Source organism: Zophobas morio, unplaced genomic scaffold, assembly GCF_036711695.1.
Source record: "Zophobas morio isolate AGI-343-1 ecotype UQ-CSIRO unplaced genomic scaffold, CSIRO_AGI_Zmor_V1 ptg000004l, whole genome shotgun sequence".
Lineage (NCBI taxonomy): Eukaryota > Metazoa > Arthropoda > Insecta > Coleoptera > Tenebrionidae > Zophobas > Zophobas morio.
Window position 1 is genome coordinate 2,853,437 of NW_026972109.1, and position 18,476 is coordinate 2,871,912.

General features: G+C 36.8%; 2 protein-coding genes across 2 annotated transcripts; both read right to left on the reverse strand.

Annotated features, from left to right (window-relative positions):
• Positions 1-12,130: 12,130 nt before the first annotated feature.
• Positions 12,131-14,182, reverse strand: LOC135137346 (facilitated trehalose transporter Tret1-like). Its single transcript, XM_064066970.1, has 2 exons — positions 13,640-14,182; positions 12,131-13,583 (listed from the first exon to the last, which is right to left on the reverse strand). Exons 1-2 carry the CDS (start codon positions 13,680-13,682, stop codon positions 12,244-12,246), a joined length of 1,383 nt encoding a protein of 460 aa, XP_063923040.1. The 5' UTR covers positions 13,683-14,182; the 3' UTR covers positions 12,131-12,243.
• Positions 14,183-14,492: 310 nt separating this feature from the next.
• Positions 14,493-15,974, reverse strand: LOC135133614 (facilitated trehalose transporter Tret1-like). Its single transcript, XM_064062073.1, has 2 exons — positions 15,887-15,974; positions 14,493-15,835 (listed from the first exon to the last, which is right to left on the reverse strand). Exons 1-2 carry the CDS (start codon positions 15,927-15,929, stop codon positions 14,493-14,495), a joined length of 1,386 nt encoding a protein of 461 aa, XP_063918143.1. The 5' UTR covers positions 15,930-15,974.
• Between the last annotated feature and the right edge of the window lie 2,502 nt (positions 15,975-18,476).

The window sequence follows — 18,476 nt, forward strand, 5'->3', positions numbered from 1 at the left end:
ACGTTTTGCGTTAGTGTTGTGAATACGAACAAAAATTGATATTTTTCCGAAAAGTCCGCAAAACTGGGTGAGAACAATTTCAGTTTTAATTTCTTTGGGTTCCGTGATTCGTTTACTCGACAATGTTTGACTTTTGGGGAAATTTTTTAAATGGTTGAAGTTGGCCAGTCAAAGCAGGTAGCTTTTCCGCCAACTGGAATTTTCTCGTTTTCGGCTGTGACCGTAATTTTTCCCGTTTGTCACGGCCGTGTAAAAATTACAATTTCTTGTCAATTTTTTAATTTATTGCTAGTGATATATATATAAAATACAGTCGTGTTGTAACTTTTCGTTAATTTTTAAATTTATAAGTGCGAGTTGGAAGCTAGCCCTGCGCACCCACCCTCTCTTTTCCTAAGGAATATGTCATTTGTCAAAATCGATCCTATCTTAGCAGGTACTAGCTCTCTAAGAAAATAAAGGGCGGGTGGGTGGGCCTAGTGCTTGTCAAGATAAGAGTGATATTGCCAAAAAACATATCCTCTAAGAAAAAAAAAGGGCGGGTGGGTGGGGCTAGTGCTTGCCAAAATAAGACTGATTTTGCCAAATGATACACATTTTCTCTTTCTAAATTTAAGATTTTTAATTTTATTGGTGAAATCAAATCGTACAAATGCTGCTTATAAATTATCATCACACAATTACACAATATTTAAACATAGTTAATATTATTTATAGTGTTTAAATATGATAAACATTAATATATGATAATTAAACCGAAACGCGTTTTCCTACAACCCCGCAATTGTTAAAAACAAGTCAATTTATTTAAACATTGTTAAATTAAACCCGAAAAGGTGCAATTTCACGGCCAAAATATGAAAAATAATTTTTGTAATCTGACGTACGACGACGTCAGATTTCGGTCTGGTGGCAGCAACATCGGAGCTCCGTTTTAGCTTAAAAGTAAAGCGTGTTCTTGATCTTTAATTTATTGTTAATACATATTAGTGAAAACGTTTTGCGTTAGTGCTGTGAACACGAACGAAAATGGATATTTTTCCGAAAAGTCCGCAAAACTGGGTGAGTACGATTGCAGTTTTAATTTCTTTGGCTTCCGTGATTCGTTTACTCGACAATGTTTAAATTTTGGGGAAATTTTTTAAAAGATTGAAGTTGGCCAGTCAAAGCGGGTAGCTTTTCCGCCAACTGGAATTTTATTATTATTATTATTATTATTAAAGAAGCGACCGGGCAGAGGCGTGGCCTGTTGTGCCCGCGCTAGCATCAAGTGATGGGGTGACAGTATTACTCTTTAGTTAGTACAATAAGTATCATATTTGGATTTAAATATTAAGGTAGACTCCGCTAATACAACTTCTTGGGGTAGTGCATTCCAATCATGAAAATCTCTGTTTGACAAAAATGTTTGTCTCACCGTGGTATGAAAGTTTTCCTTAAGTAATTTAAGGGGATGTCCTCTAGTACGTTTCGAAAGATTAAGAGTAAATAATTGTTTAATTGGAGAATGAACATTACTTAGAGCTTGATAAGTGATTATTAAATCCACATGTTTGCGTCTGTCAGAAAGAGCGCAAAATTTCATTGCATTAAGCCTACCACAATACGAAGGTCGGTTTCTATCAAAAGGAATTCTGGTTGCCCTACGCTGTACCAGCTCCAAGCGTGCGATTTTCTCGCTTTTGGCTATACCGTAATTTTTCCCGTTTGTCACGGTCGTGTAAAAGTCACAATTTTTTGTCAATTTTTACTTTATTGCTAGTGATATATGTATAAAATACATTCGTGTTGTAACTTTTCCTTAATTTTTAAATTTAGAAGTGCTAATTGGAAGCTAGCCCCACCCACCCACCCTCTCTTTTCTTAGAGGGTATGTTATTTGCCAAAATCAGTTTTATCTTGACATCCACTAGCCCCGCCCACCCACCCTCCCTTTTCTTAGGAATATGTCACTTGCCAAAATCGATCCTATTTTAGCAGGTACTACCCCCGTCTACCCACCGTCTATTTTCTTAGAGGAATCTTATTTTCCAAAATCAGTCTTATCTTAACAGGTACTAGCCTTCTAAGAAAATAAAGGGCGGCTGGGCGGGGCAAATACTTGCCAAGATAAGATTGATTTTGCTAAATGATACATATTTTTGGTTTTTAAATTTACGATTTTTAATTTTATCGGTAAAATCAAATCGTACAAACGCTGCTTATAAATTATCATCACATAATTAAACAACATTTAAACATAGTAAATATTATTTCTTAAACATTAATATATGAAAATTAAACCGAAACGCGTTTTCCTACAAGCCCGAAATTATTAAAAATAAATCAGTTTGTTTAAACATTGTTAAATTAACCCTGAAAATGTGCAATTTCTCGGCCAAAATATGAAAAATAATTTTACAATATCATCATGACGTACGATGACGTCACTGTCACATGAGCTACACGCGGAAAGGTCACATTTTTCGGCCCCTTGTGTTCAGTTTAGATTTCGGTCTGGTGACAGCAACATCGGAATCTGTTTTAGCTTAAAATAGCACGTGTTCGTGAATTTATAATTTATTGTTAATAAATATTAGTGAAAATCTTTTGTGTTAGTGCTGTGAACACGAACGAAAATGGATATTTTTCCAAAAAGGATCGAACACGGGGTAAGTATGATTGCAGCTTTAATTTATCGGGTTCCGTGCTCGACAATGTTTAAATTTTGGGGAAATTTTCGAAACTACTAAAAATGTACAATTTTTGAGCCAAATTATGAAAAATAGTTTCTGCAATTTCATCTTGACTAACAATGACGTCACTGTCACATCAGCTGCCTGCGCAAAAGTCACTTTTTCGGTCATTTGTTCAGTTTTGATTTCGGTCTGGTGGCAGCAACATCCAATCTCCCATTGTATTTCTACTGTATTGTACTGTATAACATTCCCGTGGTTCTTGCTACTATATCGAAAAGGAGCAAACTTTTGGGGAGCTCCCGGAGCGAGTAACACGTTACGTAGATATTTATTACCATAAAGTGTGTTAAGTCATCAATGAACGTGGTAAAATATCGTTTATACCATAATAGGGGCAATTCTGAATGAAACCTGTTAAAATTTAAAGGTTGTTAAAAATCAAGATTTTTGTCGGATGTGTATTTTAATTGGTATTCCGGATCCCGATAAATTAACACCATGTTAAAATTGACATATTTTTATCGGATCCGTTTAAATTTTCGGAAGACTTCGTTAATTTGGTTTAAACGAACTACCCAGTGTGTTTCGTGGCCTATTTTAGGTTAAAGATGCCTTGACTTTACTATCATAAATTCAAATTTTGTTGGAATTGAGCTTCTTAAACATAAAATCTGGTATAGATAAATTATAATATAAAATTAAGAAGCAGACGGAGACGGACCGAGACCAAGTGGTACGTGCTCAACGGTGATCACAATTTGTGAGGTTAGGAGTGAAATAAGTGAATCAAAAAATTCAAAACAAATCCAAGTTTATTCTGGATTTTTGGATAATTTATAATTTGGCATCAACCATATTTAACTACAGGAAGCCACTTATAAGAATATAAGAAATTAACTCCACGGTAAATAAGTTTATACTCAAGTAAACTGAAGTAAAATGTATTGGTTTTAGGTTATGAAATTTTATCATCCGATTTGATGTTCATATTGAACAACACATAATAGTTATATATGTGATTGCTTTTCTGAAATTAGCTGAAAATGATACGTTTCCAAAAAAATCCAGTGTCTTGAGGGAGAAGTGTTACTTTTTATTAAAAACGCACCAAATGATAACTTTTTATTACTTGCATAAAGTTGCTTCAGTAATGAGTGCTTTTTGTGGTTTAATGCGGGAGGAACTGGCCAAGCTGCGCATCAACAACATTGAAGACAGATGATTTGTTTCAGTGGTCGAAATAGCAGACTGGTGCCTCGAAAAGCTTCACAATCATAAAAGAGGACAGTATAGGAGCGTCAAATTTAGTTAAGTAATTGAAAATTGTATTTTTTACTTGGGAAATGATAATAGAAATTATTTTCGTTATATTTTTAAGTAGGTATGAAATGTTTGTAAATTGTTAATTAAAATAAATTTTTTTTCCAAATGTAGTTATGTTGTTATTTAATAACCATAAAAATTAACTTGCAATTTGCGGGCAATTATTATTTGGAGCATTACGAGGGTGCTAATTGCTACCATTTCCAAGGTGTTATCGTTCAGTAATTGACAGGTGAAAAATAAATTAATCAACGGGCCTCACTTTTTTGCTGATGATTTATTAATAACTACTTACATTCTTTGTAAATTCTCTTCATAATTTACTATAAATAAATGCAAAATACCGTCCAGGTACGCCATTATTGTTTTTTTTGTTAATTAAAGGGTACTAGCGAGGGATCCTTTAAAACTGTCACTTTTAACGGATTCATTTAGACACCCTTGTTAAAATTTAACATCAATTTGATGTTTTAGAATAGTAAATTTTGATTTTGTCGGATGTTTAATTTTAAAGGGTGTTAAAATTAAACGGACTTCAAAATTAAACAGTACAGAATAGAGATTCATTTTTAACAACTTTTAAAATTTTAACAACCTTTAAATTTTAACAGGTTTCATTCAGAATTGCCCCTTATATACCATTCTATGTTTGCAGCTTTCTTTATTTTCGGAAGATCTTCAACCGTATTTTGGCCATTAATTTGAAAATATAAACGTAATTAAACTTAAAAGTTCATTAATCAAGAGAATTATTTTAGGAGTTTATGAATTACAGATTTCAACTTTAACTGTATATTGTTGACCTATACAACAACTTTAATATCTCTGTTGGTGTTGTCTTTAAAAATAATATTTACCACTTAATGTCTATTCTGTCTCACAATTCAAAGTTGCTTCAGCGTAATTCCTTCCTAACAAAGTTCGCTCTAGTTTTCCTTCTGTGTTGATTTTCCGCATACGACTTGTCATAACATTTAAATTTCAATTAGAACTTGAATTAGAGTCTGAAAAACTGTCATCCTAATTTGAAACTCCACACCTCCAAGAGTCCCTTTTGTCTCCCAGCCACCGAACGAAATTGTCTAAATTTCCAATTGGCCACTGGCTTAAATCTGGGTTTTGGGAACGTTCGCAGACGTGGAGTTGCGCGTGTTCGTTCACACATCACTTTAAGGAGGATCAGCCGCTAATCTCCTAACAAGGGCAAAAACAATCGGAACGCCGGCTCATCCTCCGCCCCTCTTCTATTAAATCTTCAGTTTAGAGGAGTTTTGCTTTATATGAAATCGTGACGATATAACTGACCGGTAATCCTTGACGCGTTGCTCCAGCGCGTTTCAGTTTTCCCTCTCAAGTAAAAATCCTCGCCGCTGGGGGATGAGCAACTATTAATATTATTTGGGCGACACTTTACAGGACATTAATGAAGTCCCTTGTGTAATATTGTCGCCACGTCATATTTCAGGACGAGCCCGACGGGACCGGCGTGTCACTCGATAAATTGGCTACGACTCTCGCAGATTGTAGTTATTTGATAGCGAGACGGCATCCGATATTAGAGATGGTAAGTGCCGCAAATCGCGCAGCAGAGGGGATTCGGCGGATTCATTAGTGGCCACCTTGTAATAGAGTGACTCATTGACGATAATAAAAAAAAAATGCTCTAGCGGGAGTTCGAACCGGCGATTCGTGCCACAAACCACACAAACAAAATATGTATTATCTGTATTTAACAAAAATCTTCAAAATAAATGGTATCACTCGTTAAGGATCAAAATCCGCTGAAGTTGCCAACCGCATCCGCACATCATTATATGCACATCTTCCAAATTATCCGGTTTAGAGGAGCGTGAATCTGTCAATGGAGTTGGTGACTTTTTGTCGTCGCGTTCACGTCACCAGTATCAGTTGTGCGAATATTCAAAAGGTAGGGAGATAAAATGGAGTACACCTGGTGTAGTGGTCTTCGTCCTCCGTCGTTATTTTCTCTCGGATCAACGAAGGTGTAACCAACCGCGCCCCAATTATTATCCACTGAAGCTTGTTCACATCCTCCATTCAACTGCTCATGTTTCCGCGCTTAATCCTTTATCCACCCGACAGGTAATCGTCGTAATTAGTGAGACTCAAAAACTGGCTGTTCTTACGCCCGATGCCCTCGTTGGAGCGCGGTGGCTAGCGGAGCTCGTGTTAGATGAACAAAATATTGACAATGAGCACCGAAAGGGCAATGCGTGAACAATATGGCACAAAAATGACAAAAATGCGAATATATATGTATACAGGGTGAGTATTATAATTAGAGAGCAAAAAAGCATTAAAAACATAATCATATTACAAATCAAAGAACACTTCTTAGAACTTTGGATAAAATATTATTACAATAATCCTAGACTTTATATTTGCAACACGTATTTCAGTTTTCTTTAAAACAATGTATGATTGTAATATGTTCCAAGTTGTCCACTGTAAAATTTTTTCGCCGATCATTTAAAATGTGTTTAAAATTGGAGAATGTGCGTTCAACATCCACACTCGTTGTTGGCGCAAATTTGAATTTTGCAACTAATGTTGGATCTAACTCCAAATTTTCTACCTTCTGGCCTTGTAAAACACGAGCAACATCGGAAAGAACACCGAAACCTGCATTTTTATTTAACACTTCGTCAAGTTTTTGAGATACTCTAGTACCAATATCACCGCTTACTGCGTTTGCTTGTTGTTTAAATTCTTTCACTAAGTTTATGGCATCTACCAACAACATGTTGGGTTATTCTAACTTTTCTATTACCTCACATACGAATTGATAATTGCTTCTTAGAAAAGCTAGATCTTGTCGCAAATCTTTGTTTTCCAAAATATGTATGCAATCTTTAATCGATTGAGAAGAATCTTCGCTAAACTCCGTAACTACTTCCTCAAATTCTTTGATATATTTGTCATAATAAAACGTGGCCTGTAACCATGTTCCCCACCTCGTTATAATCGGCTCTGGGGGCAATGGTATGTTTGGAAATTTTTCCTTAAAATGTTGCACTCTTAGTGGGGATTTAACAAAAATCTTTTTACCATTTGCCACTAATTTATTAACAGTAGGAAACGGCAAACGTATTCCTTCAGCCACTCTGTTTAAACCGTGGGTAATGCAAGTAGTGAATTAAATTGGGGTACAATATTTTTAGATTATTCCCTGCTTTCAACATATAACGAGCTTCATCCAAGATCATCAATAAAATTTTATTTGGCAAAAATAGTGACGTAAGACTGTCATTCACAAATCTGGTAATCGTATTGCCATTTGTTTTATCTAACATTTTCAAACTTACTACATACCCTCGACTAGGGAAATTTTCATTTAAGATTCCAACAATTAAACTTGCCACGTATCTTCCACAACTATCGGTTGTTTCATCGACAGCGAACCATAAATAATTATCTTCAATGCGATGTTTAATTTCGTTGTAAACTTGCTGAAACACTGGGCCTACATAATTTTTTCGGAGAGTACTTTCAACCGGAATATGTCGATTGCAGTGTTTTTCAAGGAATTCTTGAAGAGGGCCTTTCTCCAATTTTTTTAAAGGTATATTGGACTGGACCATCATTTTACATAAATCGAAATTAAACTGAAACTGCTCATCTTTTGTGGAAGTAGATGCAACAGATTCATGTATGGTCTGCTGTTCAATTTTAGAAACTTCAAACACTTTCTTCCTTTCTACATGAAGAGTCGTTCTGACATGTTACGTCACGTTATATTTTTTATCACTCTGAATCTAAAACAACGTACATATACAGGATTAACAAAGGAAAATAGATAAAAAAAAAATTAGTGGGCTTACGGTTTTCACACAAGCTCTGCATAATATTTTGTTGTTTTCTAATTTTAATTCTGGAAAATCCCTTATCCACTCATCCGGCGTCGATTTTACATTCGGCGTTCTTTTAAAATATTAGTAATATTACCAAAAAGAACTCAACATGTAACAAGGGAGAACCACGTATAACACTGTACTACGACAGATGCGATGGACTGATGGTTGTGAAATAAACGGTTTAAAAGTTTCCATTAGAAAAATTTTAAGGTAGGTAGTTGGGTACAATAATCCTTTTTTCTAGAAAATCTTCAACGGTCTTGCCGCAAAATGCCGAAAAAGAACATCTGGTTAAAAACTTTAATTCATTATCAACGGAAGTAAGGATTTAAAGTCATAAAATCTATGGAGTATTTTTCCAATCCTATAATAAAATTTTATTACCCTAACGACTGGAACCTATTCACAGAAAGGGTCTTGAGTAAGTGTACTTCAATGGTCAAGTCCAGGTAAAATGCATACGATACGCTACTAGCCGTAACAAGTATTTGTCATCCCGACAAGGCCGGCATTTGAACAAAATATGCATTAAAACTCATATTCGTCGAAAAAAGCATTAAATAAGCATATAAGTTTTTTTATGCATAAAATTGAAAACAAAAGCAATTAAGCATAAAAAAAATGTGCCAAATGACTTCAAATTGTATCATAGTTAAAGATATAAAAAAGTTTTGAAGTGCTTACATTTTTCACAAAAAGCATTAAACCTAGAAATCCGCTCTCTAATTATAATAATTAACTTCAATGCAACGCAAAACATCTCACATATTATCCGTTCACGATCTTTATATTGGAGGGTTGGCCATGAAAATCTAGTGAATTTGTTGGTATTCGATGCAGAAAAATAAAAATTCCCTGAACTTTTTTCGTTAAGTTATGTTTTATTAAATTAAAGGTTAAAAAATATGCCAGAAATATAAACATTGTTGCCGATACTTTCAGTTTTCAGTAGCAATGACCAAGTTAACGGTATCCATTTCTTAGAAAGCATAAAACTTTACGCTATTTAAAACAGTTATTCGACTTTTTTAAGTGTTTATTTCATATGTAAGGAACAAACACTAAAATTTCACATTAACATTGTTTTTATATGAATGGGGGTTCTACATACGACTATTGTCCCATGCCACATTTAGCATCTCATCTTTAAGTCTCAATCATCAGTTCGTTCTGCTCGTCCACTCTTCTTGGAAATGGAAATTTCGACCTTTGTGAACAGCCCATTTTCATATCTTCCAACTTCTTTTTTCACTTTTCTAAGATTACTGAAAGGATTGGTAAAAGACAACAATTTTGCTCTAGTGCTTTGATGGGTTTAGCTCTTCTGAAACATTTTTCCGGCCTTAAATTGAATGATTTATCTATATAGCTATTACTAATGCTTAAGTAAGTGCTCTTTATTTGCTTTTACTAAGTACTTCCAAACGCTTATTAATAACAACGTTACTATACGCCTTCTCCAGGTCCATGAAGAGTTACAAAAAAAAATGAAAATGCTTAAAATTTGGTGCAAAGTGACAACGTGGATGATCTAACTAAAATTATACTTAATTTGTTGTACGTCAGGTAGTTTTTCACATACTACCTTGGTAAATTTAGAACGAAAGATGCGTAAAAATATCACCCCCCGTCAAGCTACAATTCACTCCATTTCTATTATTTCGCTATGAAAATCTGTATCATCACTAGAGAGCGGATTTCTGTCGGGCTAGACAAGGCCAAACTCGGTACGGCTCGTACGGGATGGGAATTCATTGCATTTACCGGCTGCACTTCGTTTATTTGAGATTAGAATAACGCTGCTTCGTTGCACTCTGCTGTTAATTCCAGTTCTCATTTAGTTAGCCGTTTGATTAATAAATCGTTAATTGTATTTATGGAATCAAGTGACAATTAAATTCAGTGATTACCTATCACCCGCTACTGAGTCCCGGCGATGCAGCGCGTCCCCACTAAAATCGTGACGTAGCCCGACAGAAATCCGCTGTCTAATCATCACCGTCATTTTCAAATTCAGGTTCTGAATCAGATTCACCTAGCGAAATAATGAAAGGAGGTATAGATTCGTACGAAAGATTTCCGATATTTTTTCCCAATCTGCCAAATTAAGTTTTTCACAATGTTTACAAAAATTTTGCCACATGCTTAGAGTACATTTTGAAAGCGCCGCAAGCCATAAATTCTCCACCTTATTTTTTAATGAAGGTTGAGAATTTATATGCTTGTTGAAATATTTCTTACAAAATCCCCACGCCATTTCAATTGGATTATACTGACAATGGTACGGATGTAATCTAAGAACTTCATCGTCACTTTCTCTTAATGTCTCGTCTACCAAATATATTTTTTTCTATTGTTTCTGAGGGTTTAATTAAATCCCACAACTGTTTCTTCGAAATTTTTTTGTCAAATTCAACACTGTTTAAATAGCCATTTTTGCATTTCACATTTTTTACTAGAAAAAGTGGTTTATCCAACTGAACCGAATGATACGGTGCATTGTCTAAAACCACCACACATTTTTGGTTCAACTTTGCCAAAGCAGGAATGAGCTGATTAAGCACCCAATTTTGAAAAATTGTCCCGTCCATCGTTTTATGATAGTCTCTATCGTTATTTTTCGAATTTAAAAAATTGTTACAACCATCCAAGAACCCCGTTGAACAACCCGCGTGGAGAATAGTAAACCGTAATCCTTCACTTTTAATTTTGGTGGGATTGCTTTTTAGATCAGTACTGTGCACCCAGCGACGAATGGACGAACAATTTTGATAGATCCATGTTTCATCCAAATACACGAAAGTCAAATTTTCACAAGAATTTAGAAACTGTAAATATGTTCTCAAAAAAGTAATTTTGGCTGCAACGACATGTTTTTGTTCACGTAGAATTTTGCGACCATTTACTTCCCTGTGTTTATAACCCATTGACCTAAGAATTTTGTATAATGTGGTTCGCCCCCCTTTAAATTCCAACTGTTCCCTAGAATATGCCAAAAGAGTATCTACAGTGAAATAGTCGTTTTTTTCATTAAGTTGCCAAATTTGTGGTTGCAGGTCTTTCCGAAACATATAATTTGTTGGTTTTCGCTTGCCAGATAGTGATGTTTTTAAATTTTGGTCCTCTGTTGATAAAATTTTCGCCAAAGTTGACGTTCCCACCTATTAGAAAAAAAATTAAAAAATATTTTACAGCGCATTGTCAATATGCCAAAATCAGTTTATCTTAGAGGGTACGTCACTGCCAAAATCAGTTTTATTTTAGCAGGTACTAGCCCCGCCCACCCACCCTCTCTTCTCTTGGAAGGTATCTCCTTTGCCAAAATCAGTCTTATCTTAACAGCTACTAGCCCCACCCACCTTCTCTTTTCGTAGAGGCTATGTCATTTGCCAAAATCAGTTTTACCTTAGAAGGTATGCATTTGCCAAAATAAGTTTTATCTTAGCAGGTACTAACCCCGCCCACCCACCCTCTCCTTTCTTAGAGGGTGTGTCGCTGCCAAAACCAGTTTTATCTTAGCAGGTACAAGCCCCGCCCACCAGCTCTCTCTTTTCTTAGAGGATATCTCGTTTGCCAAAATCAGCCTTATCCTGGCAGCTACTAGCCCCACCCACCCACCCTCTCTTTTCGTAGAGGATATGTCATGTGCCAAAATCAGTCTTATCTTAGAAGGGACTAGCCCCGCCCACCCACCCTATATTTTCTGGAAAGATGTTATTTGCCAAAAACCGTCTTATCTTATCAAGTACTAGCCCCGCCCACCCACCCTCTCTTTTCTTAGAGGGTGTTATGGGCCAAATTCAATTTTATCTTAGCAAGTACGCAAAAATTTGGCATCATTGAACTTCATTCAAAAACTTAATACAAGGAACTTAATTTTAAATTGCTACATTTATGTGAGAATTTTCGATGTATATCCCTCTTATTTATTTTCATTTTATTCTTTCTATTTCCTCATCACATTTACTATTGTTAATTTATCGTTAATTAGAATTAGCATTAGTCTTTAATAATCAGTTGTGCATTGATATTGTTATTATTATTATTATTATCATTTCTCACTTAGACAACAATCGTAAATCTTGATAATCAGACTTCTTATCGAATCAAAGTGAATACAGTGCACTGTCATTAGCGTTTCCTTATCTCTAAATACCTGAGATAATAGACGTAAAAATCTATAACTGCGATTATTGCCAAATATAAGTGGACAACACCAAAATTCAATTGTTTGAAAAAAAAAAATACAAAGCATACTGTAAAAACATTTATTCTCTATAACAAAAATTGTACAACGACTTCAAAAAATCGCCTGTCCCAAAATTTTGACGAGCTTTGGTTTCAACTGTAAAAAACACTACACGCTTTTAGAAAAAGCGCCTCCGTTCTAAAATTTCTTGAATTTCCTGGAAGCTCTTCCCTTTGGTTTCTGGCACGAGAAACATGAACAGCACGCCGAAGAAGCAGAATCCGCTATACAACCAAAACGTCTCGCCGCTCCCTAGGGCATGTTGCAGATCGGTAAAAAATTTGGTAACAAAGAACGACGTAAACCAACACGCGCACGAAACTATAGACGCCGAGTACGACTTAACGTTGGTTGGAAACAACTCAGACGAGATCGTCCACGTTACCGACCCTAGAGCGACATTGAACATTATAATGAAGACTACTAAGCTCAGAAGCGGCAACCATGAAACGGAACTCACGTCCACACCTTTTCTGTCTTTGAGGAAAAAATATACACCGAAAACTAGATGGGCGATGGTCACTCCTGACAGCGACGTGAACATGAGTGCTCGCCGCCCCCACCTGTCGGAAACAAAAGGAGTGCCAAAGCTTGACACGAAAGTAACTAGGCCGATGATGATGGAAGACACGTCGGATGAAAGACCATTGGCACCAGCCGCGTCGAAAATTTGTTGGGTGTAGTATAAAACAGCGTTGATTCCGGAGAGTTGCGAGATTGCTATTAACATCACGGAGAGGAACAACCCCTTCATGTAGAGTCTGTTTTGGAAGAACTCCCAAATTGACACTGAGGCGCCATTTTCGGCTAGTTCGGCTTGGATTTTTCGGATTTCTTGTTGGACGACGTCGCTTTTGCGACCTCGTAGTGTCATCAAAGACTGCTCGGCGTCTTCAATTCTGTCTTTAGCTATCAAATAGTAGGGGGATTCGGGGGCTATGAATATGAAGATTACGAAGAACGCTACTGGTAAGCAGGTTAAGATAATGTTGAACCAGACTACGGAGATGTAGGGGCCGATGACGTAGGGGATTAAGTTTCCGAAAGTCCAGAAACAGTTTAGGGTTGCTGATAACATACCTCGGTTGGAGTCTTCAGCGACTTCGGCAACGTAAGTCGGGAGGAGGGTGTAACCTCCACCTATTGCAATCCCTCCAAGGAGTCTCGCAAAATAATATAGGTACACAGTTTTGGAGAAGGCAAGAGTTAAATAAGAGATCATGTAGGGAATTGCGATACACAGAAGCGCAACTTTGCGGCCGAATCTCTCCGAAATGTATCCAAAAGGGAAGGGTCCTACGATGGACCCGATGTTTAGTAAGGACCCGATCCATGAACCTTCGTCTTCAGTGATGGGGTGGTCAAACGGGTTAACATTTGAGTCGTTTGAGAATAATTTGGGGAGTATGGGGGAGGTCCAAGTGGCTGCTACATCCCCTGACGTTGCCAATAAGTCGGCTATAATTTTCAAAATTTATTAGTCACACAAAAATTGGAAAAATAATTGTTCTCACCTGTCAGTACCGTTAGAACCGTATAACTCAAAATTTGAATCATGTTGTCACTTTCGGTTCTACGCGTGCATGACTACTCAGGTTTGATGTGCCTCAAACAATCCTATCTTTTCATCTTGTTGATAAGTGGATAGTTTGATTGTTAACTAATTGTTTTATCAATCTTGGAATCTTGTTAACATGTAGGGGCAAAATGATTGCAAACTCAGGTATTTAGCTATTATCCATGATTGATAAATTTAATTGCTTACGGTGTGCGTAGACAAAATTACCAGTCTTTGTTAACATTCCAGTGATTGCTTCCAGCGAGGTCACGAATCCCCTCTACACACCATAGTTACAAGCAAGGTAAAAGTGAGGTTGTCGCGTCACTCAATTCTCGCTAAACTGTGTTATTAATATTTGTGTAACGATAGAATGATTTTTAAGTCAGCAAATCATGCGCATTTTATTAGTTAAGCACTCAGACGATTACAAACGCAACACCGTTTATCGCTCGATTCACTGACATTCAGTTTGTGGTTATAAAGTTCGTTAAATCCGGAGCAGAACAGCTGTTTATGTCTGCGCGCGCACGCATCTAATAGTGTTATTATTATTTGTTTTGTACCGATATTCATGTACGAATGATTCACAAATTTAATTTTAAATTATATCATGCGATAACTTCCGGATTGTAAATAAACTTTGCGATAAACGTAAATAAACACATTTAGTACAGTAAATACGAAACGATAACGCATCGAAAAGTTTCGTGTTCACGGTTGCCTCTGTCGCTAAAATAATATAAAATGTTAAAAAAATACGCATATTGTAAAAACATTTATTCTGAGTAAAAAAATTGTAACACGATTTAAAAAAGAACCCGTTTCTGCTCCAAAATTTCCTGAATTTCTTGGAAGCTCTTCCCTTTGGTTTCTGGTACAAGAAACATAAACAGCGCACCAAGGAAGCAAGATCCGCTATACAACCAAAACGTTTCTCCGCTTCCTATGGCATGTTGCAGATCAGTAAAAAATTTGGTAACGAAGAATGACGAAATCCAACACGTGCACGAAACTATAGACGCTGAGTACGACTTGACGTTGGTTGGGAATAATTCAGACGTGATGGTCCATGTTACGGCTGCTAGTCCAACGTTAAACATTATGATGAAGAGTACTAGACACAGAAGCGGCAACCATGAAACGGAACTCACGTCAACACCCTTTCTCTCTTTCAAGAAGAAATAGATACCAAAAACTAGATGGGCGATAGCTACCCCTAAGAATGACGTGACCATAAGTACTCGCCGCCCCCACCTGTCGGACACGAAGGGTGTTCCAAAGCTGGAACTAAAAGTAACTAAGCCGATGATGATGGAAGATACGTCTGACGATAAACCATTGACACCAGCTGCGTCAAAAATCTGTTGGGTGTAGAATAAGACAGCGTTGATTCCAGATAGTTGCGAAATTACTGTCAACACCACGGAAAAAAACAACCCCTTCATGTAGAGTCTGTTTTGGAAAAATTGCCACATTGACACTGAAGCATCATTTTCGGCTATTTCGGCTTGTATTTTTTTGATTTCCTTGTCGACGACGTCTCTATTGCCACCTCTTAGTGTCATCAAAGCTCGCTCAGCGTCGTCAATTCTGTTTTTAACTATCAAATAATAGGGCGATTCGGGTGCTACGAAGATGAACGTTATGAAAAACACTGTTGGTAAGCAGGTTAAGATGACGTTGAACCACACCACTGGGATATAGGGACCGACGGCGTATGGTATTAAATTTCCGAAAGTCCAGAAACAGTTCAAGGTTGCTGTTAACGTACCTCGGTTGGAGTCTTCAGCGACTTCAGCAACGTACACCGGGAGGAGCGTGTAACCTCCACCTACCGCAATCCCTCCAAGCAGTCTTGCAAAGTAGTACAAGTATAAAGTTTTGGAGAAAGCAAAAGTTAAATAGGAGATGATGTGAGGAATTGCGATACACAGAAGCGCAACTTTGCGGCCGAATTTTTCGGAAATGTATCCAAAAGGGAGAGGTCCTACCATTGACCCGATATTTAGTAAGGACCCTATCCATGAAGCTTCGTCTTCGGTGATGGGGTGGTCAAACGGGTTTACTTCCGAGTCGTTTGACAACAATTTGGGAAGTATGGGGGAAGTCCAAGTGGCTGCTACATCGCCCGATGTTGCCAACAAATCGGCTACAATTTTCAAACTTGTTAGTCAAAAAATGTAAAAATAGTGGTCCTCACCTGTCATTACTGTTAGGACCGTGTAACTCAAAATTTTGAACATGTTGGCACTTTCGGTTCTACACGTACATAACACTAAAAGCTTTTATGTGCCAAAAACAATACTATCTTTTCATCTCGTTGATACGTGGATAGTTTGATTGCTAACTAATTGTTTTATCAGTCCTGAAATCTTGTTAACATGCAGGGGCAAAATGAATTGCAGAATCAGATGCTTAGCTATTTATAATCCGTTAATGATAACTTTAATTGCCGTACGTGTACATAGTAATTACGACTCTTTTTTAACATTCCAGTGATTGCTTCCAACGATGTCACAATATTTTTCTATTGTGCAATATTTTGATTCGGCTGGATTGAGTTTTCCGTTTTAAAGTACGGTTCGTAATGTTATGGTCAGTTTTTAGAATAAAAGTGTTAAGATCAGGTTGATTTTGGTAAATGGCTGAACAATATTTAGAATAATCACTGGAATGAAGAGGGGGTGGGTGGGTGGGGCTATTGTTTGCTTATAAAAGACTCTCTAAGAAAAAGTTAAACTTATCCCCGCCCACCCACCCGTTCTCTCATTGTTTTCTTCTGAAATAAGAAATAAATCTTATAGCAAATAGTATAACAAAAAATTACGATTAGTGTTTTTTTTTAACAGCCTACATTATATTTGTTCCCATTCTGACTCTACGAAAAAACAGCGTGTTAATAAGCCGCCCACCCACCCAGTCTTCATTTCAGTGATACGTTTTGTCTAGTCTGAAATGAAAGGCGAATTTCATGTAGATTTTATACTGAACAGAAATAAAATCGTCAGCCTCTAAGAAAATAAAGGGTGGGTGGGCGAAGCTAGTACTTGCTAAGATAAGACTCATTGTGGCAAACTAATTACCCTCTAAGAAATAGAGGGCGAGTGGGCGGGGCTAGTATTTCTTAAGATAAAGCTAATTTTGATAAATGACTGAACATTATTTAGAACAATCACTGGAATGAACAGGGGGTGGTTGGGCGGGGCTATTCCTTGTTTATAAAGGACCCACTAAGAAAAAATTAAACTTAGCCCCACCCACCCACCTGTTTTCTCATTGTTTTCTTCTGAAATAAGAAATAAATCTTATAGCAAATAGTATAACAAAAAATTATTATTAGTGTTTTTTAACAGCCTACATAATATTTGTTCCCATTCTGACTCTACGAAAAAATATATAATTAACCCCGCCCACCCACCCAGTCTTCATTTCAGTGATTCGTTGTGTCTAGTCCGAATGAAAGGTGAATTTCATGTAGATTTCTTACTGAACAGAAATAAAATCGTCAGCCTCTAAGAAAACAAATGGTGGATGGGCGGAGCCAGTACTTGCTAAGATAAGACTGATTTTGCCAAACGAATTACTCTCTAAGAAACAGAGGGCGGGTGGGCGGGGCTAATATTTCTTAAGATAAAAGCTGATTTTGGTAAAAGACTGAATCTTATTTAGAACAATCACTGGAATGAACAGGGGGTGGGTGGGCGGGGCTATTCCTTGTTTATAAAGGACTCACTAAGAAAAAATTAAACTTAGCTCCACCCACCCACCCGTTTTCTCATTGTTTTCTTCTGAAATAAGAAATAAATCTTATAGCAAATAGTGTAACAAAAAATTACTATTAGTGCTTTTATTAACAGTCTACATTATATTTGTTCCCATTCTGACACTACGAAAAAATATATAATTAACCCCGCCCACCCACCCAGTCTTCATTTCAGTGATTCGTTTTGTCTAGTCCGAATGAAAGGTGGATTTCATGTAGATTTCATACTGAACAGAAATAAAATCGTCAGCCTCTAAGAAAACAAATCGTAGATGGGCGGAACCAGTACTTGCTAAGATAACACTGATTGTGCCAAACGAATTACCCTCTAAGAAACAGAAGGCGGGTGGTCGGGCCTAATATTTCTTAAGATAAGTCTGATTTTGGTAAATGACTGAACATTATTTAGAACAGTCACTGGAATGAAGAGGGGGTAGGTGGGCGGGGCTATTCCTTGCTTATAACAGACTCACTAAGAAAAAATTAAACTTAGCCCCACCCATCCACCCGTTCTCACATTGTTTTCTTCTGAAATAAGAAATAAATCTTATAGCAAATAGTATAACAAAAAATTATTATTAGTGCTTTTTTTAACAGTCTACATTATATTTGTTCCCATTCTGACTCCACGAAAAAATATATAATTAACCCCGCCCACCCACCCAGTCTTCATTTCAGTGATTCGTTGTGTCTAGTCCGAATGAAAGGTGGATTTCATGTAGATTTCATACTGAACAGAAATAAAATCGTCAGCCTCTAAGAAAACAAATGGTGGATGGGCGGAGCCAGTACTTACTAAGATAAGACTGATTGTGCCAAACGAATTACCCTCTAAGAAACAGAGGGCGGGTGGGCGGGGCTAATATTTCTTAAGATAAAAGCTGATTTTGGTAAATGACTGAATCTTATTTAGAACAATCACTGGAATGAACAGGGGGTGGGTGGGCGGGGCTATTCCTTGTTTATAAAGAACTCACTAAGAAAAAGTTAAACTTAGCCCCACCCACCCACCCGTTTTCTCATTGTT